General features: G+C 39.4%; 1 protein-coding gene and 2 pseudogenes across 3 annotated transcripts in view; 1 reads left to right on the top strand and 2 right to left on the bottom strand.

The window, feature by feature from the left end:
- CD84 (CD84 molecule) overlaps window positions 1-19,597 on the bottom strand; it is a 32,835-nt gene extending 13,238 nt beyond the window's left edge. For all 3 annotated transcript variants that reach the window (XM_012749213.3, XM_012749210.3, XM_012749209.3), the window contains exons 1-2: window positions 19,487-19,597; window positions 6,805-7,143 (exon numbers count right to left, since the gene is read on the bottom strand). In XM_012749213.3, coding sequence (XP_012604667.2) covers window positions 6,805-7,143; window positions 19,487-19,532 — 385 coding nt within the window. In that variant the 5' untranslated portion in view covers window positions 19,533-19,597. The remainder of the gene's footprint in view (window positions 1-6,804; window positions 7,144-19,486) is intronic.
- Window positions 3,592-4,174, bottom strand: LOC142869588 (chromobox protein homolog 3 pseudogene; annotated as a pseudogene).
- Window positions 19,598-23,125: 3,528 nt separating the features above from the next.
- LOC105862707 (mitotic spindle assembly checkpoint protein MAD2A pseudogene) lies at window positions 23,126-23,861 on the top strand (annotated as a pseudogene).
- Window positions 23,862-25,126: the final 1,265 nt, after the last annotated feature.

The following is a 25,126-nucleotide window of genomic DNA, read 5'->3' on the forward strand; positions in this document are numbered from 1 at the left end:
TTCTTTTCTTCTACCAGGAAGTAAGAAAATAGCCACATTCAGAGCTGATAACTTCAGTGCACTTTTGTTCTCTCCATTGTAGCCATATGAGGAAAGGAACAAAGCAGTCAAAAGGAACTGGCAAGCAACCTTCTAATTAATACGGAGTCTAGAAAGGCAATAAGTTCAGCAGTATAAATATTAGAACCATTAATCTGTGCTTGTGAAGGAGTAAAACATGACTATTAAGAAGCTGTAAAGTTTTGTGAATAGCACAAAAAAGTTAGGAATTATTCCAAGCTAGCCAGAAACCCTGATCCCAACAGTCTCTTAGAGGGCTTTATTCCAGATTAGAATTAGTAGTGACTTGAAACAAACCTAAAGAAATTTGGAGTGAAGACCTTGATTAGCTCTAACAATGATCGATACAGATGTGAATTAGTAAAAAATGAACCAAACTGAGTGTGTGTATGTGCGTATTTCTTTAGAAATTTGGTTTACAAGAATGTCTATGTCACTGCTTAGTATTTGCCTATTTTTAGAAAGACTTTTTTTTTTTTTTTCTGTTTGCTGGGTGTTGAGGTGGGGGGATAGTGGTGAAGAATAGGATCCCATCTCATTATCTCATTTTTCCCAGGGTAACAGAGCTGTTACCCGCACAAAGGTGTTGGGCAGTGAAAGTCAGAGTGATGGCTGACAGATCTTCATCCTCCCAAGCCAAGAGTGGGGAAGCCACTGGAGACCTGGCTGAGAACCCAGGCCACGCTACCCCTAGCTGTAGAATGGTGGAGAAGGTGTACAGCTTCACTGAGCTTCAGCTCCCTCATTTATAGCACCAGGAAAACAATTTCCTCTGGATGGGGTTGTGAGGATTCAATGTGATATTACATATAAAGTATATGAGATATTACATATAAATTTGTCCATCTGTTATCTATCGATATATGCTTGTATGTACATTAATTATCTTTTTTTTTTAATTAAAAAAAATTTTTTTTGAGACAGAGTCTCGCTTTGTTGCCCAGGCTAGAGTGAGTGCCGTGGCGTCAGCCTAGCTCACAGCAACCTCAAACTCCTGGGCTCAAGCAATCCTCCTGCCTCATCCTCCCGAGTAGCTGGGACTGCAGGCATGTGCCACCATGCCCGGCTAATTTTTTTTTTCTATATATATTAGTTGGCCAATTAATTTCTTTCTATTTATAGTAGAGACGGAGGCTCGCTCTTGCTCACGCTGGTTTCAAACTCCTGACCTCGAGCAATCCGCCCGCATCGCCCTCCCAAGTGCTAGGATTACAGGTGTGAGCCACCGCGCCCGGCCTACATTAATCATCTATAGAAGAGACAAAATAAGCAGGCAACAGCCACTGCTTCTGAGAAGGGAGAGTTACACTTCACTGTATTATCTTTTGCTGTGGTCATGCATAATATTGCTTAAATATGTATAATCTATATCATCTTTAAATTGGGTAGTAGAATGCTGCTGAGCACCATAGATGGTGTTCGATAAATGTCAATTTCCTTCTCTCTATCTTCTCAACTAACTGCCCATAAGGTACAGATTTTGTTATATGTACAACATTGCTTTCTCTAAGACTTTTCTGTAGTCTGCCCTAATTGCAGGTGGTACAACATCTCCTGAAGATTGGGCAGGCAAAGCTAAACACATAAAGGGATAAAAATAAACTTTTAAAAATTTAATACCCTTTTTATTTTCCCGACCGAAGTTCTCGAATGAGTCAAATATTTTCTAAAGGGTCCACACTTGGATATGGTTCTTTGACTACGTAATTCAAGCCCAATTCAGAGCCTTCTTCATCTAGGAAGTTCTTAATAACTAGAATTTTAAAAGGGGCTAAGGATTAAAAAATTAACAATGAGTACTAGTTATTTAACATTTACTTTAAGTCATGCATCATACTAGGTGCTAAACTAACATCTCATTTAATGCCACCTATTATAATCCACATTCTATAGGTGAGAAAACTTGGGCTCAGAGAGGTTAAACAACTTGCCCAAGGTCACATAGCTGGCACAGTCTGTCTAATTCCAGCACTAATGTTCTTTCCACTATACCTTCCATCCAGACACAACCTGATTCAATCATCCTCTATTCATTGAGCACTTATAATTGTCAGGAACTATGGAATCTGGGAATATTATGATACATGCATAAGTTTATTCAACAAATACTTCTGCAGCATTCACTATGTGCCTGGCAATATAGGTGCTGGGGCTACACCAATAAACTTAACATACAAAGTCTCTGCCTTTATGGAACTCACATTTTAATGGGTGAACTATATACCTGAATTGTATCTATTACAATATGGATTAGTCACATTTCTGTCTTTTTCTGCTATGAGGCAGATAGATGGACAATGAAATCTTTGAGCAATAGCCCACATGTCTTCTACGCTAGAAACTAGTGCTGCCCACTAGAAACGTGATGTGATTCACTTATGTTATTTAAAATTTTCTAATAGCCATGTTTTAAATAGTGAAAATAAACAGACAATAGTAATTTTTTTTTAAAGAAATATAAAACTATTTATTGACCACTGTTCACCAGTATTTACAATAAACAATATACAGTTGGATAACATTCTGATTACTACAAGGCTGTTTTCCTGGCTTCTGCAGAACCAGTAACCCAAATACTGAAAAGATTGAGCCTACATGTAAGAAATGAGTTGGGGTAAGGAAAAAACATGCAGTCAATAGATTACAAAAAGTTTGTTTACCCATTATGTCAGCACATCTGAAACTGCCAACATTTCTAACCATCTGATTAAGTTTCCATGAGCCAAGCCTCAGATATTCCATTAATCATGAACTTTTATTCAATGCAGCATAGGGATTTCAAGTTCTTGTAAAACAATTGCTCACTAGGGGAATCTTTAATGTGCATTTAACTAAAGTCTTGTTTACAGTATTAGAACACACCAGAATTTATCTAGTTTCCTCATCTGGGTGGGGAGATTGTTGGTAGCGATAAAGCTTTTCCTTTTAGGAATTTTGCAAACACAATGTTGCATTTATATGAATAAACATGCAGCTATGTCTTCGGATATGGCTGCCTTTAAATTATCCAATTAATTACGAACCGACTATTCAGTTTGAAATGTTATGGCTTCAGGAAAATTTTCAATTCTTAGGTTGCTCAAAATGATAGCATCGCAGACACATGGGCTTACCCGTGATTTTTGTTTTGGTGAATGTTTAAAAACAATCATTTACATATGCATTTTACGTATACACACACAAAAACAAATTAAAAAAACCCAGAATGGTCCTTAGGCATGAGTTAAACACAAGCTCTGATTGAATAATGGGTATGGAAATTTCCCCTAGCATTTAGAAAAGCTGTTCCGTAGCGCAGAGGAAGTAATATACCATGGTATCATATGTTCTTTTCTGATAAAGGAAGCAACTACAGAAAGCTTTTATTTGTTCAAAGTAACCAGTGCTATTGATGCAACCCCCCCAACAACTCTCTCAATACTACTTTCAAAACAAATGTATCAAACTTGATTTATTAGATGTAGTTATTTCTTCACACTAGTAAATCAAAAACCAAGACCGAGATTATATATATATATATATATATATATATATATATATATATAAAGCAATGCAAACAATTATTGAGCTTCATCTTCTGGACAAGAATGCCAAGTTAGTCTCTCTTCATAAAAAGCAGTTACAATTTGAGGACACTTCATATTTGCCTCTTTTGCCAGCACCAAATCTGCCTCATCTGAATCTTTCCGTTTCATAAGAAACATTAATTCTCCACTGCTATCTGTGGCACCAATTATTCTTTCAGGATCAAGACCTCTGGCAAAGCCTCTTGGTTTGTCAGCAGCATCTCTTTTCTTCTTTGATTTGCTATCATCAGATTCACTGGCAGATAAAGACTTTCTTTTTGTACCATCTTTTTCTTTACCAGCTTTTTGAGAATTAAGAAATGCTTCAATTAACTCTGGACAATCCAAATTTTCTTCAGGTTCCCAAGTATTGTCAGCATCTGTAAATCCCTTCCACTTCAGGAAATACTCCACTTTCCCATTTACTACACGTCGATCCAGTACTTTTTCCACCACAAATTCTTCAGGCTCTGCCTCTTCAACCTTTTTACTCTTCTCATTCTGTTTCTTTCCCATTTTTTGCAATGTAGTTTTATTGGAGGCCATTTTTTTTTTTTTTTTTTTGAGACAGAGTCTCACTGTGTTGCCCAGGCTAGAGTGAGTGCCGTGGCGTCAGCCTAGCTCACAGCAACCTCAAACTCCTGGGCTCGAGTGATCCTTCTGCCTCAGCCTCCCGGGTAGCTGGGACTACAGGCATGCGCCACCATGCCCGGCTAATTTTTTATATATATATCAGTTGGCCAATTAATTTCTTTCTATTTATAGTAGAGACGGGGTCTCGCTCTTGCTCAGGCTGGTTTTGAACTCCTGACCTTGAGCAATCCGCCCACCTCGGCCTCCCAAGAGCTAGGATTACAGGCGTGAGCCACAGCGCCCGGCCCTGGAGGCCATTTTTTATTGCAGACTTGAAGAGCTATTATTCACCGCCTCTTGAGCTGCTCCGGGTCGCGGGTCTACGGCGTCTCTGGCCCTGCGCGCTTCAAGTTCGAGCCTCATCAGAGGGGGAGGGGGAGGCGGCGGCGGCGGGGGAGCAGAGCACCGGGCCGCCAGGGGAGGGGGAGTGGCGCCGCCCACGGTGGGCGGCGCAATAGTAATTTTATAATGCATTTTATTTAACCCAATATATCCAAAATGTCATTTCAACCTGTGCCAATATACAGCTTATTGAGATATTTCATATTCTATTTTTTGGTGCTAAGACTTCAACATCTGGTGTGCATTTTACACTTGCAGCATGCCTCAGTTTGGACAAACCACATTTCGATGCTCGAGAGCTACATGTGGCTAGTGGCTACCACATTGGACAGGGCAGCTCTAGATCAGTGCTTCTCAAACTTTAACACATGTAGGAATAATCCAGAAAGAGTATTGAACAGATTCCTGAGCTTCATTCACTCCCAAAGGGTTGGGGGTGGGGGAAGGGCCTGAGAATTTGCATTTCCAAAAAGCTCCCAGGTAATGTTGACCCTGCTAGTCCACAGACCACACTTTGGATAGCATTGCATAACAAATCACACACATCTCCCAGTGAATTGTGGCAGTTATAATGATGATAACAAATAGCTCTAATATTTTACCTTTAAAAAGCATTTTGTACCAGGTACTAGAGAAATTCAAATTGAAACTAATTTGAGCTGTCACTGCGCAACCATCAGATGACCAAAATGAAAAATAATGATAATACCAAATGCTAGTGAAGATGTGGAAAAACTGCATCACTCAGATGTTCCTGGTGAGAATGTAAAGTAGAAAATAGTTTGTCAATTTCTTTTAAAATTGAAAATGGACTTACCATATGACTTCATTCTTAAGCATTTATCCCAGAAAAATAAAAACTTATTTTATGCAGAAATTTTTTTTTTTTTTTTTGAGACAGAGTCTCACTTTGTTGCCCAGGCTAGAGTGAGTGCCGTGGCGTCAGCCTAGCTCACAGCAACCTCAAACTCCTGGGCTCAAGCAATCCTCCTGCCTCAGCCTCCCGAGTAGCTGAGACTACAGGCATGCACCACCATGCCCGGCTAATTTTTTCTATATATATTAGTTGGCCAATTAGTTTCTTTCTATTTATAGTAGAGACGGGGTCCCGCTCTTGCTCAGGCTGGTTTTGAACTCCCGACCTCGAGCAATCCTCCCGCCTCGGCCTCCCAGAGAGCTAGGATTACAGGCGTGAGCCACCGCGCCTGGCTATGCAGAAATTTGTACACAAATATTCATAGCTTTATTTGTAAGAGCCCCAAACTGGAAACAACTAAAATGACCTTCAATAGGTAAATGGTTAAACAAACTAATACTAATGGTTAAACAGACTAATACATCCATAGCATGGAATACTATCAGCAATAAAAAGGTATAAACTATTAATAGATGTAATAGTTTGGATGAATTTCAGAGAAATTATGCTGAGTGATAAAAACCAACCTCAAAAGGATACATACTTCATGATTCCATTTGAATTCCATTTGTGAAATAACATAATTACAGATATGAACAAATGAGTGGTTTCTAGGGTTGGGGTGGGGAAAGAGGGAGGTAATAGGTGTGGCTATAAAGGGAGAGCATGAAGGAATCTTGTCATGTGTACAGTTAATTTATCTTGATTGTGGTAGTGGTTACACAGAGCTACACATGTGATTAAATTGTACAGAGCCACACCCATATTCCCATGTAAATGTGGGCATATGTACCTGGTGCAATCTAAATAAGCTCTACAGATTGTACCAGTGTTAATTTCCTGGCTTTGCTATTGTGCTACTGTGCTGTAGTTATGCAAGATGTTAACACTGGGTGAAGGTGACACAGAACCTCCCTGTATGCTTCTTTGCACCTTCCTATGCATCTATAATTATTTCAAAATAGGACTTTGCATACACTATCTCACTTGATTTTCACAATAACTCTGGGAAGTGAGTAGTATGATTATTGACAATTTATAAAAAAGAAAAACAAGGCCCAGGGGGCAAACTGCTGATGAAAGAGCACATGGCAAAAAACTGGCAAAGCTAGGACTGAAGTAAGACTCCATTCTCTTTATAAGTTCTGATGTATTTATTAATATCTAAGTATTTATAAGCATAAAAAGATTTAGGGAATCCAAGTATAAGAAATATAGGTATTGCTTAGATGGCAAATTCGCAAAGTAAAAATAAAAGGCAAGCCCTCCGTCCCCCCCATGACTTACGATAGACTTGCAGGTTGTAGCACTTGGTGGTAGTGTAGGACAAGTCCATGCGTATGTCTGCCTTGTAGTCTCCTGCATCTTCCATCCTCAGATCGTTAATGACCAGGTTGTAGTTTTGACCCAAGACGTGTATTCGTTCATCGTAATTACTGTGAGTCACAACAACTTGGGGTGCTGTTCCTGAGCCTCTGGGTGTTACAAAAGCAACAGAGGTTCCAGAAGTCCAAGTAATGGTGACAACTCTTTGCAACTCCTGGATATTTAAGGGGAAAGTGACTGATTCCCCCAGAATCCCATTCACAGTGAGGAAGTCTGCATCTCTTCTAGCTGCTTCTGGGCCTGAGGACACAAATGGAAAGCTGTAGCCATCTGACTGTTGTACCTTTTAGAGTTCCTTGTCTTCCTGGCCTTGGATCCCACTGAAGAGCTGCCACAGATGCAGCTCATCTAGTTTCTTAAGGAGGCTTTTTTTTTTTTTTCTGAATTCTACTTTAGGTATATTTCATATGTTATGACAACTAAATTTTCTAAAGGGCTTTCATTCAAAAACTAAGTTTCCAAGTTAATTTCTAGGGATTGTTTTATTAAAAACATGTTTACCTAAATTTATAGACTCTGGAAGTTAGAAGGCATTTGAGAGATGAAGGCCACCACCTCCACGAGGTCTAAGGTGTTAGGAGTATTAGGAGTATTTCTTTCCCAAAATCATATTGCCAAGTGGTGGAAGAGCTGGAACAAGAACCTGGATTATCTGGGCTGATGGACGCTTGGGTCATTGCCTCTTCTTTTACTATGATCTTTGCAAAAAGCAAATTACGTTTTGCCTCTCTTCCTGGGAGAAACAGGCAGAGAGTGCTTTGGAGATTCTGGGGGAAATATTCTCCAAGTTAGTATTTTGGGGGGGTCTTTTTCATTCACTTCTATATCCCCGGGCTCTAAGAGTACCTGACATATAGAGTGTGCTTAATAAATATTTGTGGATTGAATTAATAAATGGAATTCACTCATGTGTTTCCTAGACTCTCTTGAAACAACTTCTGAAGTAAGCAAATTCATTGATTCATTCATTCATTTATGAATTAATGTATATATTTATGCAGGATCAGTTGGGGTGCCGATACTTGATGGGTATTTATTAATTTAATTTATAATACAGATGTTTTTTGAGCATCTACATTTTAAAGCAAGATACAAGGAGTTGGGGTTACCATGGTGGGTAAAAACGGATATAGTTCCTGTTCTCTAGAACTTCTGGTTAAGGGAAGATACCAACTTTGATCAGAGGACCACACCAACAAATGGACAGACGCAAAATATGTGAGTATCATGGTGCTTCTGAGGAGAATAGCCAGGGCACTTGGTCTGTTCTGGAAATCCAGGGAACATTTCCAAGTGAAAGCTGAAGGATGAGTACTTTTAAAATGTAACATGGCAAAATGCAAAGCTTATTTTCTTCTCCTTTTCCTCATCTCTATCACCTTGTGAAGATAAACTGATTTAATACATAGCTTGTAAAATGAGAGGCAATATGGTTACATTTTCTTCTGCTCTTCCTCCTGCTCTTGTTCATTATCATGTCATTCTCAGTGAGCTGTCTTTAATGAGAAACAGTGTTTGGGGCCAGCACGGGCAATATTCAAAACATTTAACAGCCTAAATGACATGGGCACGGACCTATCAGAAAGGGCATCAGCTGTAAACAACTTGTGGGGCTGTTCAGTGTGCACTGGCTGCATGAAAGCTCTGAAGATCATGAGTTTTCTACACAATTGGGTTCAGGCTGACCCTAAAGTTTATCCAGGGTTTGGCATATAGAGGGCAAGAATAAGGATCATTGAGAATACAAGTTGCTTTGAAGTGTCATGAAAACAAAGGGATTTCTTGACCTGATGGTGCCATCTCACTACGGCTACCCTTGCCCAGCAGCAACTATTGACAGAGGCCCAGGGCCTGCAGATGTCAACCTCTTTCCTTTCAGACCAACAAAGATTTTGCCTTAGGAGGAATATCTCAGGCAAGGTCTGATGACTTAGTTGGGGTGGGCTAAGAACAGGAGATATAACAGGGCCCTGGGAGGCAGGGAGGGATGGGTAGAGGAAAATGTGGACCCTTATCTACAAATATTTATTAAGTGCTAACTACCTGCGATGTTGTGTTGTGTTAGCAACCCAAGGATAAACAGGATCGTTGCAACTCTGAGGAGCTCACAGCCCAGAGAATGAGATAGATGTGTATACAAATGAAAGGCAATACAATGTGATAAGTGCTAAATGGTAATAGCAATAGGAACAAACTGCTGGGGGGGGGGGCGGGTGGTCAGGAAGAGGCTAATGCTGCCTTTGGTGGTAGGAGTCATAGTTTGACAAAATCCTTGAACATTAATTCTCCCCAGAAAAACCATTTACTGGGCTGATGATTTCTGTAGTGGGGCACTTGGATGACCCAGGCATGGGCATGTGATCTGTGCAGTTGCACATAACCCTGAGCTCAGAAGGACCCTGAACTGAGTTTATGCTACTATGTACCCTGAAATTCTTAATACTATATGAAAAAGGAGCCCCCTCATTTTCATTTTGCATGGAGTTTCACTGATTATTTAGCTAGTTCTGGTCGCAGATCTCCCAAGTCTTGAGGCATTTTTGGAGTCAGGCTCTAGTGTCTAATCACCAGCCACTCCACTCTTTAGATTCATATTAGGCATGAAGAGTGGGTTAGAACATAGGTTCCACAGACTCATAACTCTCGTGAGTTCTCTCACCAAACCTCAGGAAATGGGTAGACTGTTGAGTAAGGCTGAGACTTAATATTATGGCAGTTGAGCAGCCACAAATGTTTGGTGTGTGGTGCAGTTTTAAAAGTATGCCTCATCTCCCATAGCAAGACATTCAGGAAGTGATGCTCAGATATCAAAGGGCAATCAGGCAGCAAAGCTGGGGAAGTCCTGCTTTTTGTGTTGCTTGTGTTGTTGATGAGAATACTGTGCTTGCTGAGAAAAGGCAAAGGGTTTGCACATGCATAAAATGAAGAGTCTGTCACCTTCAAACACTCCAGCAGTGCTCTGAGAGCGGCAACTGTAAAACCATAGCATGTAGTAGAAAGATAAGGAGGCAGAGATGTGGGTGTCTGTACTTCTACTTATGAGCTGGACAACCTTGCTAAAGTCACAAAACCTTTCTGAGTCTGCTTCTTCATCCAAAGAATGGAAATAACAACTATATTTGCCCTATCTATTTAGTGAGCAGTAAATGATGTCATATGAGTAGAAGTGCTTTGTTAACCACCAAGACAAAATAAATGTTAGTTATTTCTACGGTTGATAATGATCATCATCTTAACAATTGGTACATGCCCTTTGGGGCTTCCCTAGGCCATACTGGGGCATGTATAAACAGCCATTTTTAAGGTCTAATTCAAGTAAAGCCTGGAGGGACAGACAGTTTAGGTACTTGTGATAGACTTTATTCTGCATGTAAAAGACTTCAAGTTTTAAAAGAAAAAATCTCCATATTAATCAACCCCAATATTTATCTTTCTAGGTGTTAAAGTTACTCAAACATTATACTATCATTGGAGGAAACCTTACAAAAACCCAATTTCAGAGAGAATGTATAGCACAAAAATGTCTTGAGGACTTACTATGAAATGCACTGTGTTAGTCTCTGATGAAGATAGTTTCTCTGCCTTTTTTGGGGGAACTTAGTACCTGGTTAGAGAAATAAGACACACATACACATAACTCTCCCCTGTAATAACAGATAGTAAATGATAAAGTCAAGTGAATAGTAGAGACTATAATTGCAGTAAAAATTCAAAAAGAGAAAGATTACTTTGAGCTATAGTGGTTAGAAAAAAAACTTCTCAGACACTTCATATGGAACCAGAGAAGAACACATATAGCAAAAGCAATCTTAAACAAAAAGAACAAATTGGGAGACATCAGTTTACCAGACTTCAAGCAATACTACAAGGCTATAGTAACTAAAACAGCATGGGACTGGCACAAGAACAGAGACACAGACAAATGGAACAGAACTGAGAACCAAGATATAGAACCATCCTCATATTTTTATCTGATCTTTGACAAAGCAGATGAAAACATACACTGGGAAAAGAATCCTTATTTGATAAATAGTGCTGGAAAAATTGAATAGCCACATGTAGAAAACTGAAATAGGATCCACACCTCTCCCCTCTCACAAAAATCAACTCATGGTAGATAACAGACTTAAACCTAAGGCATGAAACTATAAGAATTCTAGAAGAAAATGTTAGAAAAACACTTATGGACATTGGGCTAGGGAAAGAATTTATGAAGAAGACTCCAAAGGCAATTACAGCAACAACAAAAATAAATAAATGAGACTTGATCTAATTTAAAAAAGTTCTGCACAGCCAAGGAAACTATCACGAGAGGAAACAGACAACCTACAGAATGGGAGAAAATATTTGCATGCTACACAACTGATAAACGGCTGATAACTAGAATCTATATGAAACTCAAGAAAATCAGCAAGAAAAAAATCAAACAACCCTATTAAAAGTTGGGCAAAGGAACTGAACAGAAACTTTTCAAAAGAAGACAGACTAATGATCTACAGACATATGAAAAAATACTCAACATCTCTGATCATCAGGGAAATGCAAATCAAAACGACAATGAGGTATCACTTAACTCCAGTGAGAATGATTTTTATCAGAAAGTCCCAACACAATAAATGCTGGCGTGGGTGTGGAGAGATAGGAATATTCATACGCTGCTGGTGGGACTGCAAACAAGTACAACCTCTACGGAAAATATTATGGAGATATCTCAAAGAGCTAAAAGTAGAACTACCATTTGATCCAGTAATCCAATTATTAGGCATCTACCCAGAGGAAAAGAAGAAATTCTATAAAAAAGAAATCTGCACTCGAATGTTTATAGCAGCACAATTCAAAACTGCAAAGATGTGGAAACAACCCAAGTGCCCATCAATCCATGACTGGATTAACAAAAGGTGGTATATGTGTACCATGGAGTACTACTCAGCCACAAAAAACAATGGTGATCTAGACCTCTTGTATTATCCTTGATAGAGCTGGAGCCCATTCTACTAAGTGAAGTATCACAAGAATGGAAAAACAAGCACCACATGTATTCACCATCAAATTGGTATTAACTGATCAACACTTATGTGCACATATAGTAGTGACATTCACCAGATGTCAGGCTGGTGGGAGGGGGAAGGAGGGGAAGTGCACATTCACAGTGAATGGGTGCGATGCACACCGTCTGAGAGATGGACATGCTTGAAGCTCTGACTCAGGTGCGGCAAAGGCAATTTATGTAACCTAAACATTTGTACCCCCTTAATATGCTGAAATAAAAGAAAAATGAAAAAACTTCTCAGAGAAAGGAGAAGTTGAGGAGGATCTTGAAGGGTGAAGAGAATTTTACTGGATGGAGAGAGAGAGAGGAAGGGTGCTTCAGGTCCTGAATAAAAGTTTAGAAGCAGAACCTGTGATGTCAATTGGATGAGTATAGATTTGCATATCAGAATGGAGAGAGATAAAGCCGGAGATACAAAATTAAATTTAGATTTGAGATAGCCTTGAGTTTGCAGTCTACACCACAGGCAGAGGTGTGTATTAAAGTTTGTGAGGATGAAGATTGAAAATAATGTCGTAGAATTATTGTAATGTAGTAATGATGTGTGGGAAGAATAGCAGGAAAGAGAAGCTGGGCTAGAGAGACCATTTAGGAGGCTGCTGAAGCCACCTAGGCATGAACCAGGGGATGATAATGGGAGTGGAAAGCAAGGGCTGGATTTGGGAGATAGTGCAAAGAAAGGCAAGAAATAAGGAGAAGAAATAATAGAATTCAATTGTTCAACATGTAATTTGAGGTTCTATGTTGTCTCAGTGGAAAACTGAGAGGTACTGGAAAACTGATAAAGTTTATGATGGAAAGAAGTCAAAGGGGGGAGACAAGTTTAGTGTTAGAAATATTGAACTTGAGATGATGGTGGACCATCTAAGTAAGCAGTTGGAAGGATGGAACGTAAGGAGAGAATGGGCTTCAAGTATCGTTTGGGTGGCTGTGGCAGAATCTGCCGACAGTTTTCCAATATTCATTCTCTCCTTCATTCTTAGCAGTAGAACCCCCAATATTCAGTAGGGCGGATAGCACTCAGATAAAGGCTATGTTCTCTTGCTTTCTGCTAGCTCCCTTTGGTCATAGGACTAAGTTCAGCCCAACAGCATGAAAATGGAAGTGCTGTGTGTGACTTCTGTGTCTTTAAGAAGAGGGGGATTTGCTTTCTTCATGTCTTCTGTCTTCCTTTTCCAGAAGGCCGTCACAGCTGGATCTCAGACAGACATCTCAAGTCATGAGGAGGAAGCCAAGCACTGAGGACAGGGGAGCAGGAAGACAGAAGTCTGAGACCTTGCTGACCTTGTAAACTATTCTACCAACCATGAACTGCTGACTCCAGAATTTTTTTACACGAGCAGGAGATAAGCTTCTTCCTTGTTTAAGCCATTCTTACTTGAGTGTGCCTGGTACTTACTGTCAAACTGAAATCCAAGGGGTTTAGAAATCAACCACAGAGGAGGGGTGATTGAGGAAGAGAGGTCATTCAGGAAGAGCACAGCTGATGTCCAGGACCGAGTTGTGTGAGTAGTGCTCACATTTATAGAAACTGAGTAGACCGTGGTTAGAATGCAAGAGAGGCACCAATAGTGGACAGTATCACGGAACAGGAGGGGGGAAAGCTCTCAAGGAGAAGATTGTCACTGATGTCTAATGATTCAGCGGGATACAGACTGAAAATGGCCCTGGACTTGCGTGTTAGGAAGTCATTGATGTTCATTGATGGCCTTTGTTGGTCATTGATGGCATTGGCGCACTACGTCGGTGCAAGTGAGACAATTCCGTTAGAGGCCCGAGCCTAGGGCGCTGAGAGAATGGAGGGTAAGGAGTGGAGGAAACGCTTGGCAGTGAAAGAAAGGAGATAAAATAGGACAGTAGCTAGAGGGTCAAGTAAAGCTAATCTATTTGATTTTGTTTTAAAATAGAAGAGACCAGTGGAGGAGAGGTGCTAGGGAAAGCGACCTCCACCCCATCACTCTGTGTTGCCCTGCCTGGCTTTACTTTTCTTCATAGCAGTCATCACTAGTAAAGCATTGCATGTGCATATTTTTTTATTGTCTCTCCAATATTCCCCCAACACACCCCTGCTATAATGCAACTATATGTGGTCTTTGTTTCAGTCATTGCTGTTCCCCCAATAACTAGTGGATGATCATTAAATAAATGTTTGTTGAAAAAAAAAGAATAAATAATGAATAATTTTTTTTTTGCTGCTGACCCAATTACCCTTTTTATAATAATAATAAAAAAAAAACAAAGCAAAAAATCTGAGCAAGAAAAAGAGTGAGTGCAAGACAGAACTCTTTACTGGTCTTTGGGTCTTAGTGTGAAAGGTTAAGGGTATAAGTTGATTAATAGGAAGGAATGGATGGCTAATTGTAACTTCTTTCTACTCCAATATTCCATATTGTTTGTAAAGAAAATCTATATAGATTCACAGAATGGGACCCACAGTATAGTTAGTAAAATTATCCTGAATTAGGGATCAAGAAACCTGTTCTACAGCTAGGCATTGTAGCTCATGACTGTAATCCCAGCACTCTGGGAGGCCGAGGCGGGAGGACTGCTTCAAGCCAACAGTTCAAGACCAGCCTGAGCAAAAGCAAGGCCCTGTCTTTACAAAAAAATAGAAAAATTAACCTGGCATGGTGGCACATGCCTGTAGTCCCAGCTACTAGTAGGCTGAGGTAGAAGGATCACTTGAGCCCAGGAGTTTGAGATTGCTGTGAGCTGGGCTGATGTCACGGCACTCTAACCCCGGCAACAGAGTGAGACTTTGTCTCAAAAACAAACCAACAAACAAAAAAACATTTAAGAGTAGAAATGGGAAGATTGCACTGTTGCTTAGCAGACACCTCCCCCGCCCTTGCTTTCTTAGGATCCTTCAAATAACCTTTTTTGGTTCCGTTTTGGCACTAGCTACACTTCTCCTCCTCTTCTTCATCCACTGCCTCCTAGATCAAAACGTGGGGGTGGAACCTCCCTGAGTCTTGCAGGCCTAAGAGGATGAGCAGAGGTTGCTTTACCATGAGGCACCCACAAGAGAGTCTGTTATATTAATAACAGGTCACACTGAGTGAGGGAACTTAGAGGCAAAGAGGAAAAACATGCCTGGGCAGCTGGAAGTTTTGTGTCATTCTCCACAACGGTGGAAAGTCCTTGGTCATGAGGTTTTAAGAAAAAAGAACCTACTACCCCATATGATAATATACTATTTTCCTCTGGAATTTTTACTTGATGTCATCTTTATTAAGATTTGGGTTGACGTGAAACAGTTTCTTCAAAACAATAATGCACACACATGCTATCTCAAAACAGAGATGGGGCCATGGCCATCCCCTGTTTTACCGCTCCTCCCCTCCACGGGCGTACATTTGAACATTGAGTATAACAAAGGAAATGTGGGAGCCTAGACAGTTCCACCAGCACCAGCCCCCCAACTGATTGCTCACACCTCTTTCTTTTCCAGCTTCTACACAGGTTAGTCTAGTTACCCCCAAACTTGCCAATTCATCCCTCTCCATGGTCCAAGACAAGAAAGGATTGATTCAGGAGTACTCTAGTAGCCTGAGTGGCCCAGCACTGGCCACTGGGCTCCTGTTGTGAAGGTGCTCTGGCCGCCTTGTTGGCCACCATATTGGTCTCCAGGGCTGCTTTAGCAGATCAGTGGGCCTTTATTTTGTCCTACCAGAGTCCTGAGTTATAACAGGGTGCAGCTTTTTGGCCTCTGTTTGGAAACCAGGTTTTTGAGCTGGTATCCTGATAACCAGTTTTCCCTGTACATAATTGATTTCCATTTTTATAGCTGGGCTTCTGCTTTTGAGCTCTTTCTGAATGCTTGTGATAGTCATCTACTCAAATATCTTTCTAGAACAGAAGCCTTGTCTTCATCTTGAAGGCCCCTCTATGCAAAGACTTCAGACCAGTGGCAGGATGGCTCTTGCCAGCACCACTCCCCAGGCATGCATCTGTCTCTGTCCCCAGGATGATGGGTGGGGTCCAGTTATCCATGGATAGTATCCAGGGGGGTCCACTTACCTGTAGGACTTTTAAGTTTCAACTGCTGGAATGCCTTATGACTATGTTCTACATCCAACAGAATATCAAGATCATCTTGATATTGGACTTTTGTTTATTTTAACAAAGCTAACTTAAGTCAACCCCAATTGTTTTGAAGTCAATGGTACTTGAACCATGTCTGGAGATGGTTACTTGCTTGGAAATTCTACCTTGCTGGCCTGCCTACATTTCTGTTATGGGCAAAGACCTGCCCCAGCCCTTACCCCTCTGTGGGTAGGGGTAGAGACAGGTGAAGCTTCTACCTGAATAATTCTGTATTGCTTGAAGTAAATAAATCATCACTCTTCACTGCCAAATTTCCAGATGTGATAACCATCAGTAGTGGGGACAGTATTTTACTCTACATCAGCAGCAAGATGGGTGGAGGCAGCAGGACTTGGTGGTTAAGTCCAAGGGCACTGGAATTTCAATTCTGCTTCCTCTACTTTTTGTTAAATGACCTCTGACTTTCTGTGTATCAATGTTTTCATCTGTAAATGGATATATTAGTAGGGCCCGTCTCATAGGATATTGTGAGGATTAAACAAAATAATAACTATGGACTCTTTAGAGTAATGCCAAGCCTGTAGTGATTGCTCCATAAATGGTTACTAGCTGTTATTACTGATAGGAGATAAGAGGAGTTGAACAAATAGAAGAAAGGGAGGAGAAAAGGAAGAATTAAAAGAGCATGAGAGAGAACCTGTGGAGCGGATAAGTAAAAAGCAAAACCGGTGGACTCTTCCGTCTTCTGCCCCAGAGTGTGAGTAGCTACTATAGGAGGGACAGTCAGAGTCACAGTGTTCCCAAAGCCGTGATTGGAAAGTCGAGGTCAGAGCGTAAGACTGTGAGTCTGGAATCTCAGAGAAACTTTTCCAGCATGGAGCAGTCACGAGTTTGCACGCTCAGACTTCCCTTAAGCCAGTGACTTCAAGGGAAAATGGGGATTTTTACCAGCATCTCGTCACTGCTTCTCAGCCTCTCCAACTGCTCTGAATTCCAGGGAAATGTATAACATCAGTGTCAACTCCTAAGCTCAATACTGAACACAAGAGGCCACCTCTACCAGGAACAGTAAGTAGCAGGAGGAATGTAGGGTCCATTTTTGTGCTCTGAAGTAATCTTTAAGATGCACACAAATCCATTCAGTAAAGGTGAATAGTATAGGAAAGTATTCTTAGCTTTGCTTTTATGAAAACAAGCCCCACTCCCTATTTCTGGATACCTGATGAAATAAATATCTCACCCCTGGATTCCTTTTCCAGAATCTCAACAGCCCACACCTAAACTCAAACTCCTAACCATCTTTTCTCCTGCTTATGTTTCTTGGACCATCCCAAACAGAAGAGTCCTGCCCAGGATGTCTGCATAATGGAGCCATGACTCTTACTAATAAGGCATGAAATGCAAGCGTTAAACCAACAATTGCATTCGCTAATATTGGTTAAGCACTTAATATATTCAGGTACTATGCCAAATGTTGTACCTGCATTATCATTTTGCTTCTCAAAACAAACCTATTGTATTAGTACTTTCTCTATTTTGAAGTTGAAACAATGGAGTTAGAGGTTATATAGCTTCCTTAGGGTCACAAAGCAGATGGGTGAATGATTTACTATTAGCTGATTTGACAACTTGACTTCAGTTTCAGTAGATGAGACAAGTGTATCCTAGAGCTGCCTTTTTTATTTTTTTTATTTTTTTATTTTTTTTATTTTTTTTTTTTGAGACAGAGTCTCACTTTGTTGTCCAGGTTAGAGTGAGTGCCGTGGCGTCAGCCTAGCTCACAGCAACCTCAAACTCCTGGGCTCGAGCGATCCTCCTGCCTCAGCCTCCCGAGTAGCTGGGACTACAGGCATGCGCCATCATGCCCGGCTAATTTTTTATATATATATCAGTTGGCCAATTAATTTCTTTCTATTTATAGTAGAGACGGGGTCTCACTCTTGCTCAGGCTGGTTTTGAACTCCTGACCTTGAGCAATCCACCCGCCTCGGCCTCCCAAGAGCTAGGATTACAGGCGTGAGCCACAGCGCCCGGCCTGCCTTTTTTATTTTTTATTTTTTTAGCAGATGTTAGCACTTTGAAGAGATCAAGGATTTGAAATCTTAATGAGTGAGGGGGTCAGGTGGAGCAGAAAGAGCCTTGGGATTAGAAGAACCAATGTCCATTTCCAGCTCTTCCAATTTAGGTAGTGAAACTTGAGGTTATTTTTTTAAATCACTAAATCTTAGTGATTTAGTGTTTTTGTTTTGTTGCATAATGGAATTCATAATATCTATTTTGCCCATTTCAATGATTTTAGTATGGATGAAATAAGAACATAGGCATAAAAACTATAGAATGCTTTGCATATTAAGTGATATCAAACACCATCCTCTCCAGCCCTTCTCTGGAAGATTAGGGACATCGCTAGATTCAACTCTTTTTCCCATCTCCTTGCAATTTCTGTCTGCCATGCTAGAGTGCCCAGCAGAAGCTCTGAAAAGTTGGCCTGACTAGTAGATGCAATCTCCATGAAGCTCAAATTCAAGGAGCCACAACTTTAAGTGGTTAAGGGACACAGAGAGACCACAGTTGATTCAAAAAAACCTTTTAAAAAAATCCTAACTCACTGGGTTCCCTGGATTCTCACTCATGCCAGGAATTTGCTAGTGCATTTTCAGAACCAGTAAGAGATACAAGAAGTAGATTCAGAAATTCTGAACATAGTAAATTTCTGTATAAATGGAGCAATTGTTTGGATTTAGTAAGATAATATGTGCCATTACAAAGCACTCTCTGTGTTAATGTTGCATGGTTTTCTTTGTACCAGTAACAGCCAATATTCATTTTGTCCTTTATAGTTTCTTGTTAAGCTATAAAGGTAAGAAAAATAGGATTTTTAATTCAAGTTCTTTACCTCTTTTTTGAGACTTATTTGTTTAAAAAGGGATAATGATCTCTTTCCCATTTATTTTAGAGTTTTTGGAGGATAAAAGCAGAGTAATAGCCCTAAATGTGTTTTGAAAATAAGGGAGCTTATAGAAATGAAGTTTTCACAATAATAAAAATGAGTCATTCATCACGCTGAGCTGAAGAGCAATGAACTATAATTAGGAAGGATATATCTCTATCAACAACCACATAACACATTCTAATGCCAAGAAGAAATTGCTTTTAAGGCATTCAAGGTTTTGGATGATCTATTCTTTTGCCAGGCCTTATGTGTGGGTTTACCAAGCGCTGACTCCTCTGCGATACATTTTATCTCAGACCTGTGGAGACTAAGCTCAGACACAATTCAGAAGCAGAAACTTTAAAGCTGAAAAACACTTGGATTTGGACGTTGTCTTCCCCCAGCCAGTTAGTTCCCTTTTGAGTACAGTACATGCTGAAACCTAGAGAGTTCTGTTAAAAACAGATCAAAGGGACACTTCAATGTCTTCCTTAAGGGAAATTTCTAAAACTTTATGGAAAATGAGAAGGGGATCACCAAGAGTCAGAACTCACAGGTTTGCAGGCAAAGGAGCAAGATCCATAGGTGGTGCTGAGCCATCTTTCCCTGGGGTCTAATCCTTGGACGAGCACAGGATTCTTCTAGCAGAGTCAGTTTCGCTTGAGTTTTCTTACTGCTTTTTATAGCCACATTTAAGAAAGGAAGTGTGAGCTAACTGATTTAGTTAACATTAGTCATTGTATTATTGTGCTAGTTTCTTTTCCGATTATGTAACATATAAAGTGCCTAGCATTAATTAGTTATTTATTCAACAAATATTTATTGAATGCCTACTATGGGCAGGCACTATTCTGGGTGCCGGCAACATAAAGAGCAACTAAGCAATTGATCACCTTCCTTTTATGGAGTTTATACTCTTTTTGGAGAGATCAACAATCAAACAGGGAATTCTAATATGGCATCCTCATGGGGACGTTGGTGGGGGATAGGGAAGAGGAAGACTGTCTTGACACATGCTAGGAGCTTAAAAAATGGTAGCAAGTGATATTATATAATTATAGTTACATAAAATAATCTAATAATATATGATATGCTATAATACATAATACAATCGATATACAATTATATTATTTAATATAATAATTATTTAATGTATCATATTGTTAATATATAATTATATGAATATATAACATATCTTATATAATATATAAGATACAATGGGTTTTTAGACTAGTCTACTTTGCAGATGGGGAAACTGAGGCTCAGAAGGAGAGGACGTGACTTTTCCAAAGATCACACAGTGAATTAGTGAACTGAGGTAACAGCCAGCAAGAGTCACTTAGTAAAGACTGGAACTCATGAGCATGAAAGACGGCAGGTGCAAGAGAGGCATGCTTAGGTGGAATTGAGCCAGATGTAACACAGGACTGTTTCTCTGTAGAGGGCCCCCATCCTGGTTACAAGAATAAGGGTGGCCTTGTAATGTGTGTTTTTAGGGGAGTGCCTGGGATGGATGATGGGAATTAATATTTGGGTCCAAAAGCCAAGCAGTTTGAACTTGGACTTGGCTGGTTTGGGTACTTCTGGGAAAGCTGGGGGCACTGCCCCTGAGATGTAGGGGAAGTAAGGTTGTGTATAGCTTTTCCCACTGGGATGAGCCTTCATGTCAGCTAGCTCATTTCTAAGCAACTGAGCCTCTGGAGTAATTCACTAAACAACCCTGCTCATCATTTTCCATATATACTTGTTTACTATTGAATACAGTTGACGCTTGAACAATGTGGGGGCTAGGGACACTGATCCCCCATGCAGTCGAAAATCCATATATAACTTTTGATTACCCTAAAACTTAACTAATACTCTACTGTAGATTGGAAGCCTTACCAATAACGTATAGTCAATTAATATATGTTTTATATGTCTGTAACATTACTGTAGTCTTACAATAAAGTAAGCTAGAGGAAAGAAACTGTTATTAAGAAAATCATAGAGAAGAGAAAACGTATTTACTATTCATTAAGTGGAATTGAATCATCATAAAGGTTTTTGTCCTTGTCATGTTCAGTTGAGAAGGCTGAGAAGAGGCAGAGGGGGGCTTGGTCTTGTTGTCTCGGGGCAGCAGAGGTGGAAGAGATGGAGGAGGTGGAAGGAGAGGCAGGCGAGGCAGCCACTCTCAGTGTAACTTAACGGAAATACTTTGTAATTTCTATCTGACTTTTTTGCTTATTTATTGCTCTAATAAAAAAAAGTTTCTATATGGTACCACTTTCTTCCTTCTTCCACCATTTGCTTTAGTTTCAGTGCCCCTATCATGGAAGGATCCAGGTCGTAAAAGGAGCCAGGAGCAGTCTTGAATAAGTGGAATCCTCCTGCCGGATTGTCTAATGTTTACTTCTTCTGCATCTTCTTCCTCATCATCTGGCACTGATTCGGAAGTACTCATCTCCTTCAAGTCATCTTCTCTTAATTCCTTGGGTGTGGTGACTATAAGCTCTTGACTTTTGCGAAGATCTATATCTTGAAATGCTTTACTCTCCCACCTTAAAAAAAGTTTTTTTTTTTTTTTGCCATATTCACAATCTCTTTCATGATTTCTTTGATTGGCTCTATTGTAAATCCTTTGAAGTCATGCACAACATCTGCACATGGTTTTCTCCAGGAGGAATTTATTGTTTCGGGATTGATGGCTTTTTTTTTTATAACAACAATGGCATTTCAATGGTGTAATCCTTCCAGACTTTTGTGATGCTCTCTCTGTTGGGATTCTCTTCCATAGCATTGAGCCTTAAAAGTCCTCATGACCTCCTGATATAGAGGCTGCATTAGGGACGTTGTATTTGGGGGCAAGTAGATCACTTCAATGCCTTCGTTGTTGAACTCATGGGGCTCTGAGCACTTCCAGTACCACTAGTGGTATTGTGCATGAGTCCTATGGTATTTATTAAAGGTTTACAGTATTGTACTAAATACAAAAGAAAATTTGCAAGAACTGAGAGAGATCACTGTTTATTGTGGCATGCAATTTACTGGAAAGAAAACTGCTCATGCAGAGATGAATAGCATCATGTGGAATTTTAAGTGGATATTGATAACACTTGAGCTCACCTCAATAGCAACAGGAGGTGGCTGCAAAAATTATTGTGGTAATACAGTATGTACTATAGTTAATTTGTGCAGTTATGATTTAATATTGCATCTTTATATTTGTTTACATTTTCCAGAAATGGCCATGTATGATCTGTAAATATCTGTGTAGGTAAGGTTTGATAAATCTTAACTTTTTATAATAGATCTGTATATAGTTTATGGTAGTAAATGATAAAATAAGCTAGTGTCTGTGTATATTTTATGTGCTCATGACATAACTTTTTCTTTAATTTTTTTTTATATTTCTAGGCTACATGGTTGGTCTGCAAGGGTCATGGCAATAGTTTTTTGGAATGCTCAAAATATTTTGCTTGTTGACTTTCTGGAGGGCCAAAGAACAATAACATCTGCTTATTATGAGAGTGTTTTGAGAAAGTTCTCCAAAGCTTTAGCAGAAAAATGCCCAGGAAAGCTTCACCAGAGAGTCCTTTTCCACCACAAAGCTTCTGTTCATTCCTCTTATCAAATAAGGGCAATTAATTTTATGTGAGTTTTCATGGGAAATTATTAGGAATTCACCGTACAGTCCTGATTTGGCTCCTTCTGATGTTCTTTTGTTTCCTAGTGTTAAAAAAAAATCTTTAAAGGGCACCTATTTTTCTTCAGTTAATAATGTAGAAAAGACTGCATTGACACGGTTAAATTCCCAGGACCCTCAGTTCTTTAGAGATGAACTAAATAGCTGGGATCATTGCTGACAAAAGTGTCTTGAACTTGATGAAGCTTATGTAGAGAAATAGTTTATATTTTTTATTTTTTAATTCCATCTTTCCATGAGCTTTTTGACATCTAAGGTTGAAGAGATGGGTATTTTTGGAGAGAAATAAAACCTCCCAAAAGAAACAAATGGACATTCTAAAATGTTAAAGAAATAATATCTGAAACAAACATTAATTAGATGGGCTTAATGGCAGAATAGGCTGTGTAGAAGAAAAGGTCAGTGACATTGAGAAAATAAAAACTATGCAAATTGGAAACCATTAGTGGGGAACTGCTGTGGGAGCCGCAGGGTTCTTAGTCTGCCAGCTGGAAGCGCATGCCAGGCTATGGCGCCGTAGCTCTCCCAGGAGCAGGGCAGGAGTGCCGAAGTCATGGGGGAGTTCTCATTTGGCATCAACAGCATTTTATATTGGCGTGGCATATATCCATTTGGAACCTTCACTCGAGTGCAGAAGTATGGACTCACCTTGCTTGTAACTACCGATCTCAAGTTCATAAAATACCTAAACGATGTGGTGGAGCAACTAAAAGATTGGTTATGCAAGTGTTCAGTTCAGAAACTGGCTGTAGTTATCTCAAATATTGGAAGTGGTGAAGTCCGTGAAAGATGGCAGTTTGATATGGAGTATGACAAGACCGCAGAAGATGATAGTGCACCCAGAGAAAAGTCTCAGAAAACTAGCCAGGATGAGATCTGTTCAGTGATCGGACAGATCACAGCTACAGTGACATTTCTGCCACTGTTGGAAGTTTCTTGTTCGCTTGATCTACTGATTTACACAGGCAAAGATTTAGTTGTACCTGAAAAATGGGAAGAGGCAGGACCACAGTTCACTACCGATTCTGAGGAAGTCTGTCTTTGTTCATTCACTACTACAATCCACAAAGTAAATACGTGGTGGCCTACAAAAGTCCTGTCGATGGCTGAGGATGACATGGGGAAAATCATGTGATATGTAATTTTTAAATGTGGCTTTCCTGAAACCAGGTCAATAAATTAAATAAGATCTAAATAAATGGAGAGAAATACATGTGCATGGAGATTCCATATTGTTAAGATGTCAGTTCTTCCTAAATTGATCTGTTAATTTGACACAATCCCATTCAAAATCCCAGGATTTTTGTTGTGGTAACTGACACACTGATTCTAAAATTCATATGGAAACTCAAACAACCTAAATAAGCAAAACAATTTTGAGAAGGAAAACCAAAGTTGGAGAGCTAATACTACCGAATTTCAAGAATTATAAATTTAGAGTTAAATAATATAGATAGGCTTAAGATAGACAAATAGATCAATAAGGTAGAATAGATAGTTCAGAAATATATCCACATATATGGAAAAATGAGTTTTGATAAGAGTGCAAAAGCAACGAAGTGCAGAAAGGATAGCCTTTTTCACAAATGGTGCTGGAGCAATTGGGTATCTGTATAAAAAAAAGACAGAAAGAAAAAAGAAAAACAGAAAAAGGAAGAGAAAGAAAGAAAAAGAGAACTTTGATGAATACCTCCTACCATATATAAAAATTTATTCAAAATGGATCATGGACCTAAACATAAAACATAAAGTTATAAAACTTTAGAAGAAACCATAGGAGAAAATATTTACCACCTTAGTGTAGACAAAGAGTTCTTAGATTCAACACCAAAATCACCAAATTCAACACCAAATCAGTCCTTAAAAGAATGACTTGATAAGTTGGACCTCATCAAAATTTAAAATTTCATTTTTGAAAGGCATTATTAAGAGAATTAAAAGACAAGCCACAGACTGGAAGAAAATTTTTACAAAACATGTATCTGATAAATGACTTGTATCCAGAATATATAGAGAGCTCTCAAACTCAACAAAAAGAAAACCAACAATCCAATAAAATAAATGGGCAAAGATTTGAACAGACACCTCACCAAAAAAGATATAAAATTGGCAATTACTTGATGTCTTGTGATATAGGAATTAAAAAAATAAAATTGACAAGCAAATGAAAAGATGCTCAGCATCCTTAGCCATTAGGGAAATATAGATTACAACCACAGTGAGATATCCCTACGTATCTATTAAAATGGATAAAATTAAAAAGACTCACCATGCCAAAAGTTGGCAAGGATGTAGAAAAACTGGAACTCCAGATGAGAATATATAGCTGGTATGTACGTATGTAAAATGGCATAATCACTTCAGAAAACAGTGGCAATTTCTTTTAAAATTAAACTATACTTACCATATGATCCAACAGTTCCACTCCTGGGTATTTACTAAGAAGAAATGAAAGCATATATTCGTACAAAGACTTGGATATGAATGTTCATTACAACTTTATCTATAA

Source organism: Microcebus murinus, chromosome 2, assembly GCF_040939455.1.
Source record: "Microcebus murinus isolate Inina chromosome 2, M.murinus_Inina_mat1.0, whole genome shotgun sequence".
Lineage (NCBI taxonomy): Eukaryota > Metazoa > Chordata > Mammalia > Primates > Cheirogaleidae > Microcebus > Microcebus murinus.